Raw genomic sequence first — 18189 nt, 5'->3', positions numbered from 1 at the left:
GGGAATTAAGTCAATGGCTTTCCTAAAACACGCTATGAAATGTTTCATATAAAACAAGTTTTATCTCAGAAAAAAAAGCAAAAAGGAGCAAAATTGTACTAAACTTTTTTGTTTGAAATATCTCAAAGAATAACACCTTGAAATTAATGACATTACTTACGGTTGACCCTGTATATAGCCTATAATATATTACATATAATGTTTTATGCATATGCACATTAGAGCTCTGCATGGGTTCGGGTCAAGCTTGATGTCGCACTTGGGTTGAAATTCACTTCTGCTTGTTGGGTTTGGATTGAAGAAACGCAAATAATTTTCTTTCCTGCGAATTACTAGGGCTGGATAAAAAGTAATGGCAACAGTTCAATATTTCTGACATGGCTTTATTCACAGGGGTACAACATTTACGTCGCCCCTCTATTTATTAAGTTTTGCCAAATGTTTGGAAGGCGTCGTACACCATCAGCACATCCATCTTTGTTGATGTTCCGTATTGACTGCCCTATAGCACGGATAAGTTCATCTCTGGTATTGTACCAGATCCCTCACAGTGATTCTTTCACTTTGATGAAAAGATCGTAATCGATGGACTCATATCATGTGAGTACGGTGGATGTTCCAGAATCTCCCATTGCCAGTGGTGCAAAAGGTTCTTGACAGCAGCAGCAGTGTAACTTCTTGCATTGGTATGAAGAATGATGGGGTTCTGTACCACCAAGTGTCGTCGTTTCCTCCTGAGAGCTGGACGAAGGTGATGCTGCAGGAACCTGCAGTAGTAGTCTGCGTTTGCCATCTGCCTTGGAGGTACAGCGTGGTGCAGTATTACCCCATCAATGTCATACGCCACAATGAACATCACCTTCACAGCACTTTGTGTAGGGCGCACTTTCTTCGGACGAGAAGAACCTGGATGCTTCCATTCATTTGATTGACGTTTCAAGTTTGGTTGGTTCGTATGAGCGAGCCAAGGTTTCGTCCACAGCGACGATTCGTCCAAGAAAGTCGTCATCTTTCCTTTGGTACCGGTTCAACAAGGCCTGTGCGACTGCATAGCGGTACCATTGTTAAACCTCGGAAATTTCATGGGGTATCCAACGCCCTGTAATTTTGCAGTAACCCAGAATGTCTTGCAGAATGTGGAGCACAGTTTTGTGACATACTCCGACTTCAGCTGCTAACTCATGCACAGTCCATCGGCGATCAGCATCCAACAAGGAAGCAAGGAGTAGAACTATGTTGTCTTCCACACGGGGTTGTCCTGTACAGAGGTTGTCCTGAACAGCATCCCTGCCTTCCCAGAATGCTTTAACCCATCATGCCACTGTGCGATATGGCAACGCTGCATCGGCACATGCTTCACGCGGTCCCTGAAAACATTCTTGTGCACTACGACCTCGTGTCACTTCAATTTTGATCAGGAAAGTTGCTCTAGTTTTGTAAACGTGGTCTTAGGGTGCTCGCACTATCCCTATGAAAGTCAACATTCTACACACTGCAGTAGATTGACAGAGTACTGTCGCCGCTGGCTGCACTAACTCATCTAACAGTCCTTGTTCATGGTCACACAGGTGGCAGCTCTCGAACGCACCATCGTCACGTGACAGCAGTGTTGCCATTACTTTTTATCCAACCTATGTATGTGCTGATGAAAAAAATTAATACGAAGATTTTAATGCATGTACGATTAAAATATGTCCACCCAGCATCCATACAGAAGAGCATACTACCGGTACCGTAAGTTATTGTTTAGTTAGACTTAGTTTTTGTAACGGTATTTGTCTCATCTCTACACTGTCATAGACACAGAGCACTATTATTTGTTTTCCTTGGAGGACTGAGAGATTCCTCTTTCTCACGCTTCTACTAGAGTGATAATCTCTCCCAGCTATTCCTGACCCCTGTGGCCTCTGGCCTCTGCATTATCTTCTAGTCTGCTGACAGTAGCAAAATAAGTTTAAGTACCTCATTTTGTTTCTACACCCATGGTTTTGATTCTGTACTTCTCCGTGTCTTTCTAAGCTATCTCAGATTTCGAGTCGGATTTGGGTGATGATTATAAGTTAATATTGGGTTTGGGTCTGGCTCAGATTGGACTAGGCTGGTCTGGGCCTAAGAATTTCAGCCCATGCAGATCTCTAATGCACATACGAGGCCTGCTGAAAAGGTTCCGGAACATTTTTGTGCCAATGGAGTGTTGGCGCGAAATATGGTTGGTACGCCTGTTTAGCTGTGACTTTGATTTGAAACTGCTTCAAATTGCATTCATTTAATCCTATTAGTCATTGTTGGATGTCGTTTTGAGTAGAACAGTCAATCGCGCGTTTTGTGAATTTAGAGATGACAAAGTTACAGGAGCAACACATCTGCATTAAATTTTGCGTTAAACTCGATAAAACCTTTATCGAGACACACCAAATGCTCCAGCAAGCCTAAGGTGATGAGTGTATAAGCCGTACTCGGGGCCATGAATGGTTTACACGGTTTAAATGTGATCAGATGTCAGTTGATGATGAGCCTTGTTCAGGACATCCTTCAATGTCTACCGACGACACTATGTCATGTAAGTCAACGAAATTGTGCGTGCCAATCGAAGATTGACCGTCTGAGAAATTGCAGAAGAGTGCAACATTTCGATTGGATCATGTTATAAAATCCTGACACAGAAGATTGGAATGCATCGTGTTGCAGCCGAGTTTGTCTTACACCTCACAACTCAAGAGCAGAAAGAACATCGCGTCTTGATCTGTGAATAGCTTCTGAATTGCTCCAATGACGACGAAATGTTCCTTAAGGGGTTAAGTACAGCTTACAGCAGTAAAATTTTTGGAAATATTCAACATTTTTTTCCCCAATTACTGTATCTTGTACAATAATGAAAATTGGTACGTGTAAAACACTGTCCTTCTGCTATATGAAAAAATATTTTTACGATTTAAAAAAAAAATTCAAAACGGTGGCAGTGCACTGTGCAGAGATCAAGCGTTTCCCTCATAATTCATAAACTTGTTAACTTTTCATCTTCTCTCTCTTTTATTTTATTGCTGAAACTCATGTTTACAATATCATGCTCTTTCAACTACATTCCTTAATAAATTGTATTTTTTTTTTATTTTGTGTTAGAAGAAAATACTGATATTTGACCATTTTTTAAATGATTTTTTTATCAATCTAGCTAAGGTAGAGAAGTGATCTTGCATCATATTGTAAATATGACATGCATAAATACACACAAAAAATTTCATTCACAGAATGTTGGATAATTTTTTAGCTATGTGGAAAATGCTTCATCACTGCACAGTGAACTGAATTTTGAAAAAAAGAAATGTAAATAATTTTTTTTAATCGTTGGGCATTGGGAGTGATGTATCAACTGGGGAGGAGAGTACTTTTGAGGAAGACCACGCACAATAAATTACAGGTAAGTCTAGAGATATATTTTCAATAAAGTTTCGGAACTTTTTGAACAGGCCTCATATAACAATTCAGTTACATCTATTCCTTTATAATGCAACATGAATGAAATTTGGAAATAATTTTCTCCACTATATGATTTAAATATCCAAAAAGTACACCACAGTCTGATTCCAGTGCAATTAATGCACATAATTAATATAGTCATAGCAATACTACAACTAAGTTAGATAAAACTATTCCTGTCGAGATATCTACAATACTGGTATACATGATCCATATTTTTCAACCTCTGTGATTGAATAAATTAATGTATGAAATACAAATAAAATGGTCCCCTGTAGAAAAAAATGCACACACGTGTATGTGTATATATTACAGGGTGGAAGGGAACCTATTACATAAATTCACATAGATAATAATGGATCAAAAAATGCAAACAAATTTTGTCAAATAAATTTTTTTGATATGTCCAGTAGTTCTGAGAATATGAAATGAAACTTGTTGCAATGCTGCAAAGAGTACCGGTGCTCTTTGAGGTCATTGCTCTGCAGTAGAGGTGAGTGTAACTCCACTCTGCAAGACTTGCGAGAGGAGCATTTAAACAAAAACGTCTCATGAGATACGTTTCAATAAAATTATTGTACATATGTAATAATTAACACATTACTTAACATTACCGTAAACTTAATTTCTTTTCCTAAATCATTTTTAATTTCTTCAAAGATAACAAATGGAAATTGAGTTACAGAATGTGTATTCATAACAATGTCATTTTGAGTTCACATAAAATGTAACGGAATCTTTAATGGAAATAGTTTTGTTTCTTTATAAAGAGTGTACATTCTTTACTATTTTGTAATTACGTAAAAAGCAAAAGAAATCAACAGACATTGTTAATGTTAAATATGTTTCATGATATTAAATTTAGAGTTAAAGAAGCTATAGTGTAATAAAGAATATTAAAAACCAAACAATTTGCGTAATTAATTCACTGAATATTTTACGTTTTGATCTACAGTAATTTGATCGAAACATATATAAGTATTTTCGTTTACATTCTCCTCCCGCAAGTCTTGTGGAGTGGATGGTTGGAGTTTTACTCACTCCACTGTGTAGCATTGACCTCAAGGAGCACTGGAGCATTGCATCAAGTCACATTTCGTATTTTCAAAACTATTGGACGTATCAAAAAACTTATTTGATAAAAGTTGTTCACACTGACTTTATCTATTATCTCTGTGAATTAATGTAATATGTTCCCTTCCACCCTGTATACAGAGTGTCCATTTATCTTGTGCAACTATTATAACTTTTTTTGTTTGGATAGGTATTGGGATTTTTGTTTTTGAGAGTTATGTTAGAACAAGGGGCTAACATGAGTGTGGAGATTTGGTGTATGTAACTACATTATGGTACAAGATACACGTGACGTCATCAATTTTTCAAATAGCACAATATACTTTAATCATGTTACATTGATTACACATATTAAGACGAGTTCAAAAATGTATCACAATGTCACTTTCCTAATCAATAACAACAACAAAACGAAACAAAAACGTACTTCCAATGTGATAATGTTATGCTTTGAGAGTCACAGAAGATGTTCCAAATGGTGACCATTCACATTAATGCACATTCAAAGGTGTTCCCCAAAAGACCGTATGACTGCCCGGCATGTTGCTGACTGAATGACCAAAACATAAGCCTGTCGAATGCGTTGCTGCATGTCGTATGGTGTTGTTAGAATGTTTTAGTACACACTGTCTTACGCACAGTTCCTCACAGGAAGAAGTCGAGTGGCGACAGGTCCGGAGAACGTGCAGGCCACTGTACGTGGACTGTGGCGTCAATAGTTGTTGTGGTTTGTTTACATGTTAGACAGTAAACACACAACACACGACATGTACGGATGTCAATCATCTTTCGTTTTGTGTAAGTTAATGCACAAGATGAATGGGGCACCACAACAAACGACCCATTCTGATGGCATTCATTTTGCATTTTGTTGTTGTTACTGATTGGGAAGGTGACATTGTGATACATTTTGAACTCGTCTTAATGTGTGTAATCAATGTAACATGATTAAAGTATATAGTGCTATATGAAAAATTGATGACGTCACGTGTATCTTGTACAATAATGTAGTTACATGTACCAAATATCTACACTCATGTTAGCCCCTCGTTCTACCATAACTCTCAAAAACAAAAATTCCAGTAACTATCCAAACAAAAAAGTTATAATAGGTGCACAAGATAAATGGGACACCCTGTAAATATACACATATATATACATACTGTATATCAATTTTGGAATTTTCAACACACATGCTTCACGATGGATGATTTGTTAAAACTTAAAAAAAATTAAAACCCAAGATATGGCACCTCAACTAGAGCAGCACTATCTCTAGTTGTTCATGCTGAACTGTTCACAGTTCAGCTATATTGCATAGTGTTGTAACATGATTTATTTGTAGTATTTTGATCTGTTGCAGTAAATTTAACAATGTTTGCATTCCTGACTAAAATCCCACAATCTTCCTGTTATCTGTTAAAAAGACAAGAGTTAAAATAAACTGACTGACTTGATATGATCTTGATATCACATAAATCTGAACACATCATATGAACTTGAAGCACTTCTGTTTGTCATGAGGAATTCTAGTCTTGAAGAGTATGGAGTCTGCTCTGAACTGGGTGTTCAGAAGGGGCGTATATCCAAATACCTGGTACAAAATACAAGTTATCAGCAAAGAGACTTCAAGTATTCAGATAATAATGATGAGTTTGTTAAGTATGTAATTATTTACTAGTATAATTATATAATGAATCAATGACAGACTAAACCTGGGAAATAAATGTTAAATGGGTCCTTCAGTCTTTAATGAAGTACTGAAGAATGGTAAAAAGAAAATATACAGACTATAATTATACTGATAATGACATACAGGGTGTTTCATAATTCCTATTATAAACATCTAGCGATTGTAGAAGGGACTCAGTAGATAAAGTTTAAATTAGGAACTCATGTCCGGAAATGTATCGTTTTTATGCAAAATAAGTTTGAAGATCGAATTGATTTCACAGCTCCCACTTTACTAGACAATGAGCTCTTGCCAGTGTGCACTACAAGAGTGGTTCCACATACCACCTAATGGGTCCCAGGTACTTGACCTTCCTGCAAGAGGTATTGGTAGAGTTATGTGAAGATTTTCCACTGGCACTACATCAGCAAATGTGATTCCAACATGATGACGCACCTGCGCACTTTTCACTTGCCCTCCGCAAACATCTCCACCAAACATTTGGGGAAAGGTCGAGGTGATCCAACCACTTGGCCACCACAGTCGCCAGATTTAACTCCTCTCGACTTTTTCCTTTGGGGCCACATGAAGAATCTTGTTTATGAGACTCGTGTAGAGTCGGAGGAAGATCCTCATTGTCTCTAGTGAAGTGGGAGATGTGAAATCGATTCGATCTTCAAACTTATTTTGCATTGAAACGATACATTTCCGAAAATGGGTTCCTAATCAAAACTTTATCTACTTGGTCCCCTCTACAATTTCTAGAAGTATGTAATAGGAATTATGAAACACCCTGTATACTTAATGGACGTTAAAGAAGGAGAAGAAAATATTAAGGAAAATATGTGAAACAAAGTCGAAAATGGTGAGTAGGAAATCAGAAATAATACAGAACTTTATGAATTCTATCGTAATGGAAATATTTTATGAGAGATTAAGGGGGACAATGAGTGAAATTTCTATTTTATACATTTTTCAAACTACGTCTTTATTTTTTTTACACATACACGTGTGATAGGTAATAACGTGATGAAGTTTCACTTCTATGAGTCAATTAGTTTCTGAGTTATTAACAAACATATTTTAAAAAATTTGCATAACTCAAAATGAAATGTGTCACTCAATTTTTTAGTAAAATTGTCTGAAATTTTTTTTACAAGACCAATGGGATATTTACAAAAAATCACACATTGGTTTTCCTATATCTTTACTACAAAACGAAGAAAAAAAATTATTATCACTGCATATAAATTTTCCAGTGACACTATATTTAATTTTTATTAAAAAAATTGTTCATTTAATCATAAAATCCATGCTCTATTTTGTTAACCACAATGTATAGAACATGCAGTAAAAAGTTCATGTTCCTAGCATCAAAATTGTAAGAGTCTTTACCTTTCGAACCTGACGAAATGTCCTGAAAAAAATTTTGTAAAATATGCATGGAATTCAAATTCAAAGATGCAGACATTTATACTTATTGCGTAACTTTTATACTTTCCAGTGTCGTAGAGCACTGAAACTTGCTTAACATATAAATAAGAGATTGCAGATTCATTTTTCACAAGAAAACGAAAATGCGATTTTTGAATGAAAATGACCAAAATTTCACCCGTCTCCCCTCTTAAGTAGAACGATACGTCTGATTGAGGTTCTGGCTGATTTGCACACACGCAATTATATTATCAGGCAGTACATCTCACTTGACAATATGTATCAGAGGAAGAACAATTGTTTGTATACATCTGAAGTCTGATAAGTGTATTATGTTACTAGTCAGTGATGTATGCAATTGAGGGGAAAGAAACTGGCCACCCTAACTCATTATCTTCTGGCTTAGTTGCCTTCTAAGTGATAGCTTATTGGTGTCACTTATGAGGTTCAAACCTATCTCCGGACATTTGACTAAACAACAACCAGTGGAATGGTTATATGGAAAGAAATTAAGAAACATCATTAAGAAGATATTAAAATACAAAGGAGAACCAGGTGAAAAGAGATGTAAGAGTAGATTGAGAAAAAATATGTTGAAAGAAGACTTAATGAATGGTTCCATTGAATGTGAATACAGAAAAATGTTAGGATTCTTCATTTATTTGACATGTAACACTTGACATTTGTTTGCATCATGCAGTTTGATGACCAGTGATTGATTCTTACGAGAATTATTTCAATCAAGAAATGAACTAAAACTGAAAGGAAATGACATTTCATGTAAAAAAGCTTTTAGTTTTTGACTACTTTAGTAGAGAAACCACGGAAATGTCAAAGAAATTGATGTTTTGTTGGAAGTTTGTTGAATTCTAGTGAAAGGTAAAATACAGGATGATTCACGAGGATTTACTGTCCCTTATGGACCTTATTTCCGAAGAAATTCTGAGCAAAAAATGTCATAAATATTTGTCCTAATCTCAATATTTCAGAAGTACATTAATTTGATGTTGTTTATAAATTCCATTATTTTTTACTTTTAAGGGTAAAAGAATATTACAGACAAAGCATAAACTATTCAGGAGTATAATTTCTTTAATTAGCTAGTATTCTGAAGCTAGAAATATGTTGTGAATTCCACAGTTCCTTCGTACAGAATTCTTTTTTCGATTCTCAATTACAAAATTACATTTTCTTACGCATTTATCACAAAAATTGTTACAAATTACGCCACTCTTGTAAATTCTTTAAGACTGTACATTAGGATGCATAACTGAACTGTAAACAATCAAGTTCCTAAAGTCGTATGATTTGTAACAATTTCTGTGCGAGATCGTGTGTATTTGCTTGCTTTCCGCACAAAACCAATACGCAGTAAGTGTGAAATACCACATTCAGTATTCCCAACGTAACACACATAACAATTTCCCTCTTCTTACTGCTTAAGCGCGACATTCATTTTACTGCTTTAGGCTTTTAACATATTATTTTTAGAGACGTTTAACATAGTAATAATTATAAATTGGAAACTTACCACTGCAATTTCACCTAAATTGCACTGTTAATTATTGTTTTTAAATATTTGCAAAAATTAAGTGAACTCTACAACACCACAAAAGTTACTGCATTTGTAATGCAAGTAACATTAAGGAAGCCATGAAAAAATCAACAAGATTCCAGATGCCGACGTTATTACTGCAATATGTTATATAAATAATATTGTTAAAATATTAAAATGAAAAATAAATCATTACATAATCTTACCGTTTGTTTTAAGTTCGCATTTATAGACTGGGGGAAAAAAAAGACAGACGTATATCAAGGCCTGCTGGAATATAGTAAACTCAGAAAACATTTTATAGCAACAATGTTGAAGATAGATATATTTGTTTTCAAAAGTTGCCGTCATTGAACAGAAACCAAGATGGAGATTTCATTGCAACAAATTAGAAATTCCTCTTTCAGGTATGTAATAAACGATCTTCGCACAAAATAATGTATGATACACGAGCAGATGTTTGTTTTCATGTTCTCGGAAATTAAAAAAGCTCAACTACGTTTCGCTTTTTCAATCTTTTCCTCGAACATGAAAATGTCAACATACCGCTCTTGTAACGCATATTACTATTATGAGAAGTGCGTAAGAAGGATGTAAATTTTAGTTAAAAATTGAAAAACAAAATCTGTAGAAAGTAATTAACAACACATTTTTAGCTTCAGAACACTAGCCAATTAAAGAAAAGACACTTCTGAATAATTCATTCTCAATTTGTAATGTTCTTTTAGCTTTAAAACTAAAGAAAAAAGGTATTTTACTGACAATTTCAAATTAGTGTAACTCTGAAGATATTGAGATTAGAACACATATTTATATGACTTTTTTGCTTAGAATGTCTTCGGAAATACGCTCTGTACAGGACGGTAAATCCTCGTGAATCACCCTGTATTTTAGACAAAATATGTGACATAATCCATACGAGTTGTTGTAATTTTAGAAAATACTGTATTTTTTATCTTCTACATTTAAATTTTTTATCTGTAAAGGATTAATGAAAATGATTTTTGTTGTTTCTTAATAGTATGAGTTTGATGAATTGTGATTATGTCAGTCAAATTAATGTTTTGACATAATATGATTTTCGATCATAAAGTATGAAGGACAAGGGTAAAATATTAATCATAAACTCATATACAGTATAAAAATATTCTTACACAGTAATAATGGATCACTTCCAAAGTTTTAGCAAAAGTATGAATTAAGTATGAATGATCTGGTTAAGATAGGTAGTAGAGTACCACTACTGTTTTACCTTATCTCCTGAATGTCATTATGCCCTGACGTCTTCATGTTCAATAAAGAGGTACTACTACTGATATGTTACATAGCTAAGTCATGTACTTAAGACTGAAATCACCATTACAGCATTGTAGAATTTTAAACATTTATTTAAAAAATAGTTTCTCATGCAATATGTTTTCTTTTGAAAAGGACAATTTACTACAAAAAAAATATATATATGCAATGCATTCATTAAGATATACTTAAAGCATACCTGTGTAAAAAACTTAATACATTTGTGTCTTTCTTGAAAGTGAGTATCATCCTCAGACAATGACACTGGACATCCAGGGCATCGAAATGTCCAGCGAGAAGTCACCTGTCATACCAGATAAATAAAGAATATGAGTGAAATTTTCTTTTGAACTTTCCAGACAGAATAAATACACAGACAATATCCGACTTACGTAAGTGGATCATGGCGCAGAATGCTACGCAAATCAAAACCTACATAATTATGTCACATCACGCCCTATATTAATGGAACACTCAATAACAATGCAGGGATATACTAAAGAATAAACATTTTTGTAATAATATTGTCTCTGTATAAGGCAGTACTGTACACTATAAAATAATAATAATAATAATAATAATAATAATAATAATAATAATAATAATAATAATAATAATAATAATAATAATAGCAGCTCGATTAATTAAAATGTGTCTCAGTGAAACACACAGCAGAGTCCGTATAGGTCAGTTTCTATCTGATGCTTTTCCAATTCACTGCAGGCTAAAGCAGAGAGATGCACTATCACCTTTACTTTTTAACTTCGCTTTAGAATATGCCATTAGGAAAGTTCAGGATAACAGGCAGGGTTTGGAATTGAACGGGTTACATCAGCTTCTTGTTTATGCGGATGACGTGAATATGTTAGGAGAAAATCCACAAACGATTAGGGAAAACACGGAAATTTTACTTGAAGCAAGTAAAGCGATCGGTTTGGAAGTAAATCCCGAAAAGACAAAGTATATGATTATGTCTCGTGACCAGAATATTGTACGAAATGGAAATATAAAAATTGGAGATTTATCCTTCGAAGGGGTGGAAAAATTCAAATATCTTGGAGCAACAGTAACAAATATAAATGACACTCGGGAGGAAATTAAATGCAGAATAAATATGGGAAATGCGTGTTATTATTCGGTTGAGAAGCTTTTATCATTTAGACTGCTGTCAAAAAATCTGAAAGTTAGAATTTATAAAACAGTTATATTACCGGTTGTTCTGTATGGTTGTGAAACTTGAACTCTCACTCTGAGGTTAAGGGTGTTTGAGAATAAGGTGCTTAGGAAAATATTTGGTGCTAAGAGGGATGAAGTTACAGGAGAATGGAGAAAGTTACACAACGCAGAACTGCACGCATTGTATTCTTCACCTGACATAATTAGGAACATTAAATCCAGACGTTTGCGATGGGCAGGGCATGTAGCACATATGGGCGAATCCAGAAATGCATATAGAGTGTTAGTTGGGAGACCGGAGGGAAAAAGACCTTTGGGGAAGCCGAGACGTAGATGGGAGGATAATATTAAAATGGATTTGAGGGAGGTGGGATATGATGATAGAGACTGGATTAATCTTGCACAGGATAGGAACCGATGGCGGGCTTATGTGAGGGCGGCAATGAACCTTCGGGTTTCTTAAAAGCCATTTGTAAGTAAGTAATAATAATAATAATAATAATAATAATAATAATAATAATAATAATAATAATAATAATAACAACAACAACAATATGGTAGTGGTGGTGGTCGTCGTGGTGGTACTGCCCACCTGAGTGGTTATGTCACAGAGTCGTCGAAACTGTGAAAATCACGTGATAAGTACATACTTATCAGGACCATTTTCTTCAAATTATTTTAGACAGCTGTATAATAATACACTTCCAATTCTGTAGGCTACTGCAAATATTTTCAGGAAAAAGTCCTACAGCCCAGACACTAGCTTTTACAGGGGGGGTTTACATACCTCAGCAGAGGTGAACGATCATCCAATTAGTATGAAAGTAATGTGTGATTAGCATGATCATCCCCCCAGACTTTACATATAGTGGGATCATTACCTATTGTAGGTCCTCAAATTCATCACGATTCTGATTTTCATGTAATAGTCGAAATTTCATAAAAAATATTTTTTTCCTCATGAAGACCCAAACCAGTGGTCATTCAATGGGTATGATGATACCATATACCATGATGAAGATGATGATGATGATCATGATGATGATGATGATGATGATGATGATGATGATGAGGCAGCAAGAAGCTACATGTACATCAGAGATTTTACTACTTAAGGGGAGAGGATGGTATTTTTTGGTGAAAAATGAATAAATTTAAAAAAATCCTTAAAATACTCTGTGATATGTGTGGAATGCATAGCATAACATTTTGTGGGTATTTATGCCCTTATCAGATGTTGAGTCGCCATTTTTAAACTTCCTGCGTTATGGATTTTTAAATCATTCGCCCACTTTTATTGTTGTTTCCGGTAAATTAAATTTTCAAAAAAAATTTTTTTCTTCTTTAAAATACCCTTTGATATATGTGGAATGCATTGCATAACATTTTGTGGGTATTTGTGCCCTTATCGGATGTTGAGACGTCATTTTTAAACTTCCTGCGCTGTGGATTTTTAAATTACACGCCCACTTTTATCGGTTTCCAGTAACTTCATTTTTTTTTTGCTACATTCCAGACAAAAATGGAAATAATTTCTGAACTATTAAATATACATGCATGAAATTTAGAACACACATTCTTTAGACTATTAGGAAACTTTTCTCTATAACAGAATTTTGTTAATTGATTTCATTTAAAAAATACGTCCGTTTGTTTGCAAGAAAGGAAATCAGAAAATTGTTATTAAATTTTAATTGTTTATTTTGCAAACGTAGGGACTAATATCAAAATTCTGTTACAGATAGTTTGTAGAACATGCTTTTGCAAATACATTGCAAAAAACTGTTTGAAATTATCTTTAAAAATGGTTTAGATATATCGGTTTTAGTACAATCCTGCATTGGGTATATTTTTTCAAATTTGGACCCCCAAATAATTTTTTTCAAAATATTTTTATTTGGTTAAGTTGCCACAGCTATGAGCTCTCTACATACAAAAAATTAATATTTTACACCAAATAGGAAAAAAGTTTTAAAAAATACCATCCTCTCCCCTTAAGTTTGAGTCCATATATGTTGGATTTACATAAATCTAGTTTGTTTACAGTGGTCATCACTGGAGGAACATAACCAGCAATCATAACCGTAGTTCCTCACAATTATTATATTTAACGAAACTAGTTTATTTATAACGAAAATAGATGTTGCAGGTCGCCAACTTCAGTTGACTATTGCTCGTGATTGCTTCTGAAGGAATTTCACAATGATGTGTATCATATGCCTACCAATTAGAGAAATGATATAAGGAAGCTATGCTTTACCATTCTTGAGTTAAAAGTTGTTTATGAATTATAACCTCAAAGAAGTCAGCAAAAAAAAAAAAAAAAAAAAAAAAAAAAAAAAAAAAAAGTTGTCATAATTATAATACGAAAATAATTAATTACTGATTGATGTGCATCAAATCATAATGTACAGATGCGACTGATTTTGGTAATGGAACGAAAGTCAATAAACATAAAAAATATTATGCCCGATCATAGTCAAAATACAGAAACTATATGGCAGCACGTTGACACAGATCACTGATGGCCATCCAACAATAAATTGTCGTAAACAAACCATAATTAAGTGGGGGGGGTCTGTCTGTATGTTAAGTTTTATTTTACGACTACATAATCAATGGCTAGCAGTCTTTAGCCAAATATTCATTCATAGAGTAACCTATATTATTAAAAGAACACTGAACAGCAGTGAACAAATAAAAACCATTTGAACCATGCACATTTTTTTTATGGAATGTAGGCAAGTTTTTACTCTGAAAGGATAGGAAATCAAGACCAATACCCTCCCTTTTCCAATGAGAAAGTAGCTCACCTTGACTGGAGGTTTTCTGGTGACGTGCGAGACAAGAAAGTTCATGGCAATGTCCTCACAGTTCATGTATTCATCCACTTTATCCCTCACAGCCTGCGGTAGCCAATACGAATACAGGTATGTATAATACTTGTGGAAAAATGCTGCACCTGTCAATCACAGTACAAAGACTTCACACATTTCCTCACTCACTTTCACTCATGTTGTTAAGCCAATACAAACGCCACTTCTACATTTCCCAAATTTACGTTTGCTAGCCATTTACACTATTTTTTTTTTTTTTGGTTTAAACCAAAAGTGGGCAAAATGTGTGTCGCAACACAAAACAAACTCTGTGATCACCATGAAATCAGGCTACTCTCAAGCAAAAAAACAAAACCAACTGTAGATATCAGTGCGGTATTGCTCAAAGTTGATTTAGTGACAGCAACACGATGTCTCGTTCAAAGCAGTGTTCGAGTATACGCAAAAAAAGATACAAGGAAAGAAAAATATTTGTTTATTCCGAAAGATGAAAATGTTATCTGCCTGCTGTGTTTAAAAGTTTTGCTAGGAGTAAAGCAAGAGTGTAAGATGGTATTATACAGAAGTTCATGTAGATCATTACAATATAAAAGATAAGCAATAGATTTTTAATTTATTTTTTGAGAGAAGATTAATTCAAAATTTATTTTTAATGGGGGATTGAGCATTTGCAGGCTGGTATTTGTTTATTATTATATGCATTAATAGGTTCTATATCTATATTATTTGCGATTTTATATATGTATGTAAATATCGGTGTTTTGTATTTCTTTTATTAAGAAATTTATTGTGTCTGGATTGATTATAAATATTTGTTTATTTATTATAACTATTTCCAGAATATTTGTTTAAGTTAGTATTACATAAGTTGTTTTCCCTCAAAGTATCTTAAAATTGTATTATTAATTCAATAAAATAATTTTTAGCCATAGAACGTGCTACACTTACACAAGAATTAACGAAGAAACAACAGAAACAAAATACCTCTAGTAACACTGCCGAACTTCATAAGTTTGATATGGTAGAAAATTAAAAAATTAGTCTCATTGAACTGATGTCACTCAAAATATTATTTTGTTTGTTTACTTTATTATTTAGTTTGCACAGATTTTTCATTTGGTTTCACATTACGTGATAATGCGTTTCTTGTTTCAATGTATAGTGAGAAGAATGCAAAATATTTGCACTTCAATTTTGGTAAAGAAATTATATTGTTTGACAAAATCTACATGAGTTTGTTTTAAATGTTGAAGTGTGTGTCATGACGATCGTTTTTCCTGCACAGACTCTGTGCAGTAATCCACTACTGCTGACTTGTTATTCGTCTGTCTCACTCATTCTTGTTCTCCCCACCTTGTCATTTTGTTGTCATGCAGGCTGCATCAATTGATCCTTACATTTTGCCCGTCTCTGGTTTAAACTCTTGTCCATATACAGCATCATCTTAAAGAGTAAGCATGGCTAACTGAACCTGTCTCACATTAACCCTTTTATTGGCAAGAAGTATAATATAAAGTGGAGCAGGTATAGGTTAAACAGTATATTCACTACCGGCAATTGGGTATTGCACACGCTGGAGCATCAGTTGATTTAGCAATTTTCTCAAGCTGACAACATGGGCAATATTCGTGTGTTCCAGGTATTGTACAGGATGGGGCAGAGCAACTTGCTTATTTAGAAATTCAATTAAAACAAAAGTAATGCAGATATATATTTAATTCTTGAAAAGCATCACGTACAACATGTAAATCTTATGTTTACAGAGTTACACAGTTTTAAAGATGATATCAGGCAAATGGTGTCCATTATTCTCAATACACTGCGTTAATTGAACTCGGAAGTTTCGTTCAACTCTTTCCAGCATATCAACGGTTATGTTGGCGACAGCTTGACGAATGTTGATCTTCAGGTGAGCCAGGGTCCTAGGACGATCGTTGTAAACAAGTGATTTTGCATAGCCCCATAAAAATAATCACATGGTGCTAAATCAGGTGACCGTGCTGGCCAGTGCAGATCACCCTTCGAGGAGATGAGGCGTCCTGGGAAGTGTTGCTGCAAAACAGTCATTGACACTCCCGCTGTGTGTCCCGTGGCACCGTCCTGCTGGAACCATACATGTCCCACATCAATCTCGTTGAGTGTGGGCAGGAAGAACTCCTGAATAATGTGGACATAACGGTCAGAAGTCACCGAAACTGCACGTTCGTGTTCTTCAAAAAACCATGGACCAATTATTCCAACTCGCGATAGTGCACACCAAACAGTTACACGTTACACGTTGTGAATGTTGTGATGAAGTTGTCTGGGGTTATCAGGGCTCCAATAGCGCATGTTCAGCTTATTTACAGATCTCGAAAGATGAAAGTGAGCCTCATCACTGAAGAAAACAAGACTTAGTGTATCGTGAGGCGTACCAAGAAGCATCTCACATGCATTTTCTCGAGCAACAAAATCGCGTGGATTAAGTTCCTGCACCACAGCCAATTTGTAAGGATGAAATTTCTGTTCTTCATGAAGGATTCGCGTCACAGAACGACCAGACAACCCAAGAGCAGTTGCTTATTTGCGAGCTGAGAGCAGAGGGGATCGCACAACAGAAAGCCTTATCATATCAATGTTTTGTGGTGACCTTGCTGTTCGTGGACGCCCAGGTTTTTTTCTTCACATCACCAGTTTCTCTGAAGTTGTTTATCCATGAAACAATCGCCTGCCGGCCAGGAACACGACCACGGCGCGCAATATTGAAATGGTTATGGAAGGCACATTGCGTAGCGATGATTGAGTGACCGTTAGAAAAGTATGCCAGTGAACGTGCGCTCCACCTTCGTCCACTCCATGATGCTAACTAAACCAAGCGGAGTTACAACTTTACGCTCCACCCTCTCGAATGTGCATACCCCCACCCTCCTCGGAGCAACCATCGCTTCAGGGTGCCAAAGTGAAATAAGCAAGTTGCTCTGCCCCACCCTGTATAATGAGCAAATGAGGATAATTATTAATTACAAACAGACACATGGTTTATCATGACGTGAAATTCACAATATCAGAAGTGTCATGGACATGGACAAAGATAGTCATTCCTGTCACTGACAAAGAACACACATGCCCACACACAGCCTAATAGATACATGACAAAATTATAGAATTTGGCTGAAAATGCCTTGATCAACCACCATAATGCACCAAATTGGACCTCAGCGACTTCTGTATCTTTCCCGCACTAAAGGCCTAGGAGGGCTGCTATTTTCAGAGCAATTAAGTGGTTAGAAGAAGTATGACATTTCTTGTATAGCCAGAGTGCTTCCTTTGCAATGGGTCTTGAAAAGCCGGTGCAGAGCTGGACAAATGCCTGAATGATAACTGAAGTAAAAAAATAGATTAAGAATGGTGGTAACATTCGTTATAACACTGTCATTGTCAATAAATTTGTTAATTTACCATATCCAGAAACTTATTCATAGAACAGTTCTCGAAAAAAAAAATATATATTACATGACACTATATGTTTTACAGAAAGCATCATTATTACAGAAGTACCTAGAACAATTTTCTCAAATGTTTAGCACACATTTTTCAGAATCTGTGTCAAAATGTCCTATTTCCGTTGAAATTACTATCTACCATTTTTTTTAAATTTATTGAGTATGCCCCAACAAGTATAACTCATA

General features: G+C 35.1%; 1 protein-coding gene across 4 annotated transcripts in view; it reads right to left on the bottom strand.

Annotated features, from left to right (window-relative positions):
- Window positions 1-5903: 5903 nt before the first annotated feature.
- Window positions 5904-18189, bottom strand: part of botv (exostosin like glycosyltransferase 3) — a 54904-nt gene continuing 42618 nt past the window's right edge. For 2 of the 4 annotated variants that reach the window (XM_069820546.1, XM_069820544.1), the window contains exons 12-14: window positions 14498-14646; window positions 10708-10812; window positions 5904-6145 (exon numbers count right to left, since the gene is read on the bottom strand). In XM_069820546.1, coding sequence (XP_069676647.1) covers window positions 6041-6145; window positions 10708-10812; window positions 14498-14646 — 359 coding nt within the window. In that variant the 3' untranslated portion in view covers window positions 5904-6040. Of the gene's footprint in view, window positions 6146-10707; window positions 10813-14497; window positions 14647-16403; window positions 16625-17237; window positions 17489-18189 lie in introns of those variants that run through there. The other 2 variants (XM_069820547.1, XM_069820545.1) reach the window with 2 other exon arrangements.

The sequence above is a fragment of the Periplaneta americana genome, chromosome 3 (assembly GCF_040183065.1).
Source record: "Periplaneta americana isolate PAMFEO1 chromosome 3, P.americana_PAMFEO1_priV1, whole genome shotgun sequence".
NCBI classification, from domain to species: Eukaryota; Metazoa; Arthropoda; class Insecta; order Blattodea; family Blattidae; genus Periplaneta; species Periplaneta americana.
Note: the sequence above shows the minus strand (reverse complement) of the source record. Positions and strands in the feature narration are given on the sequence as shown.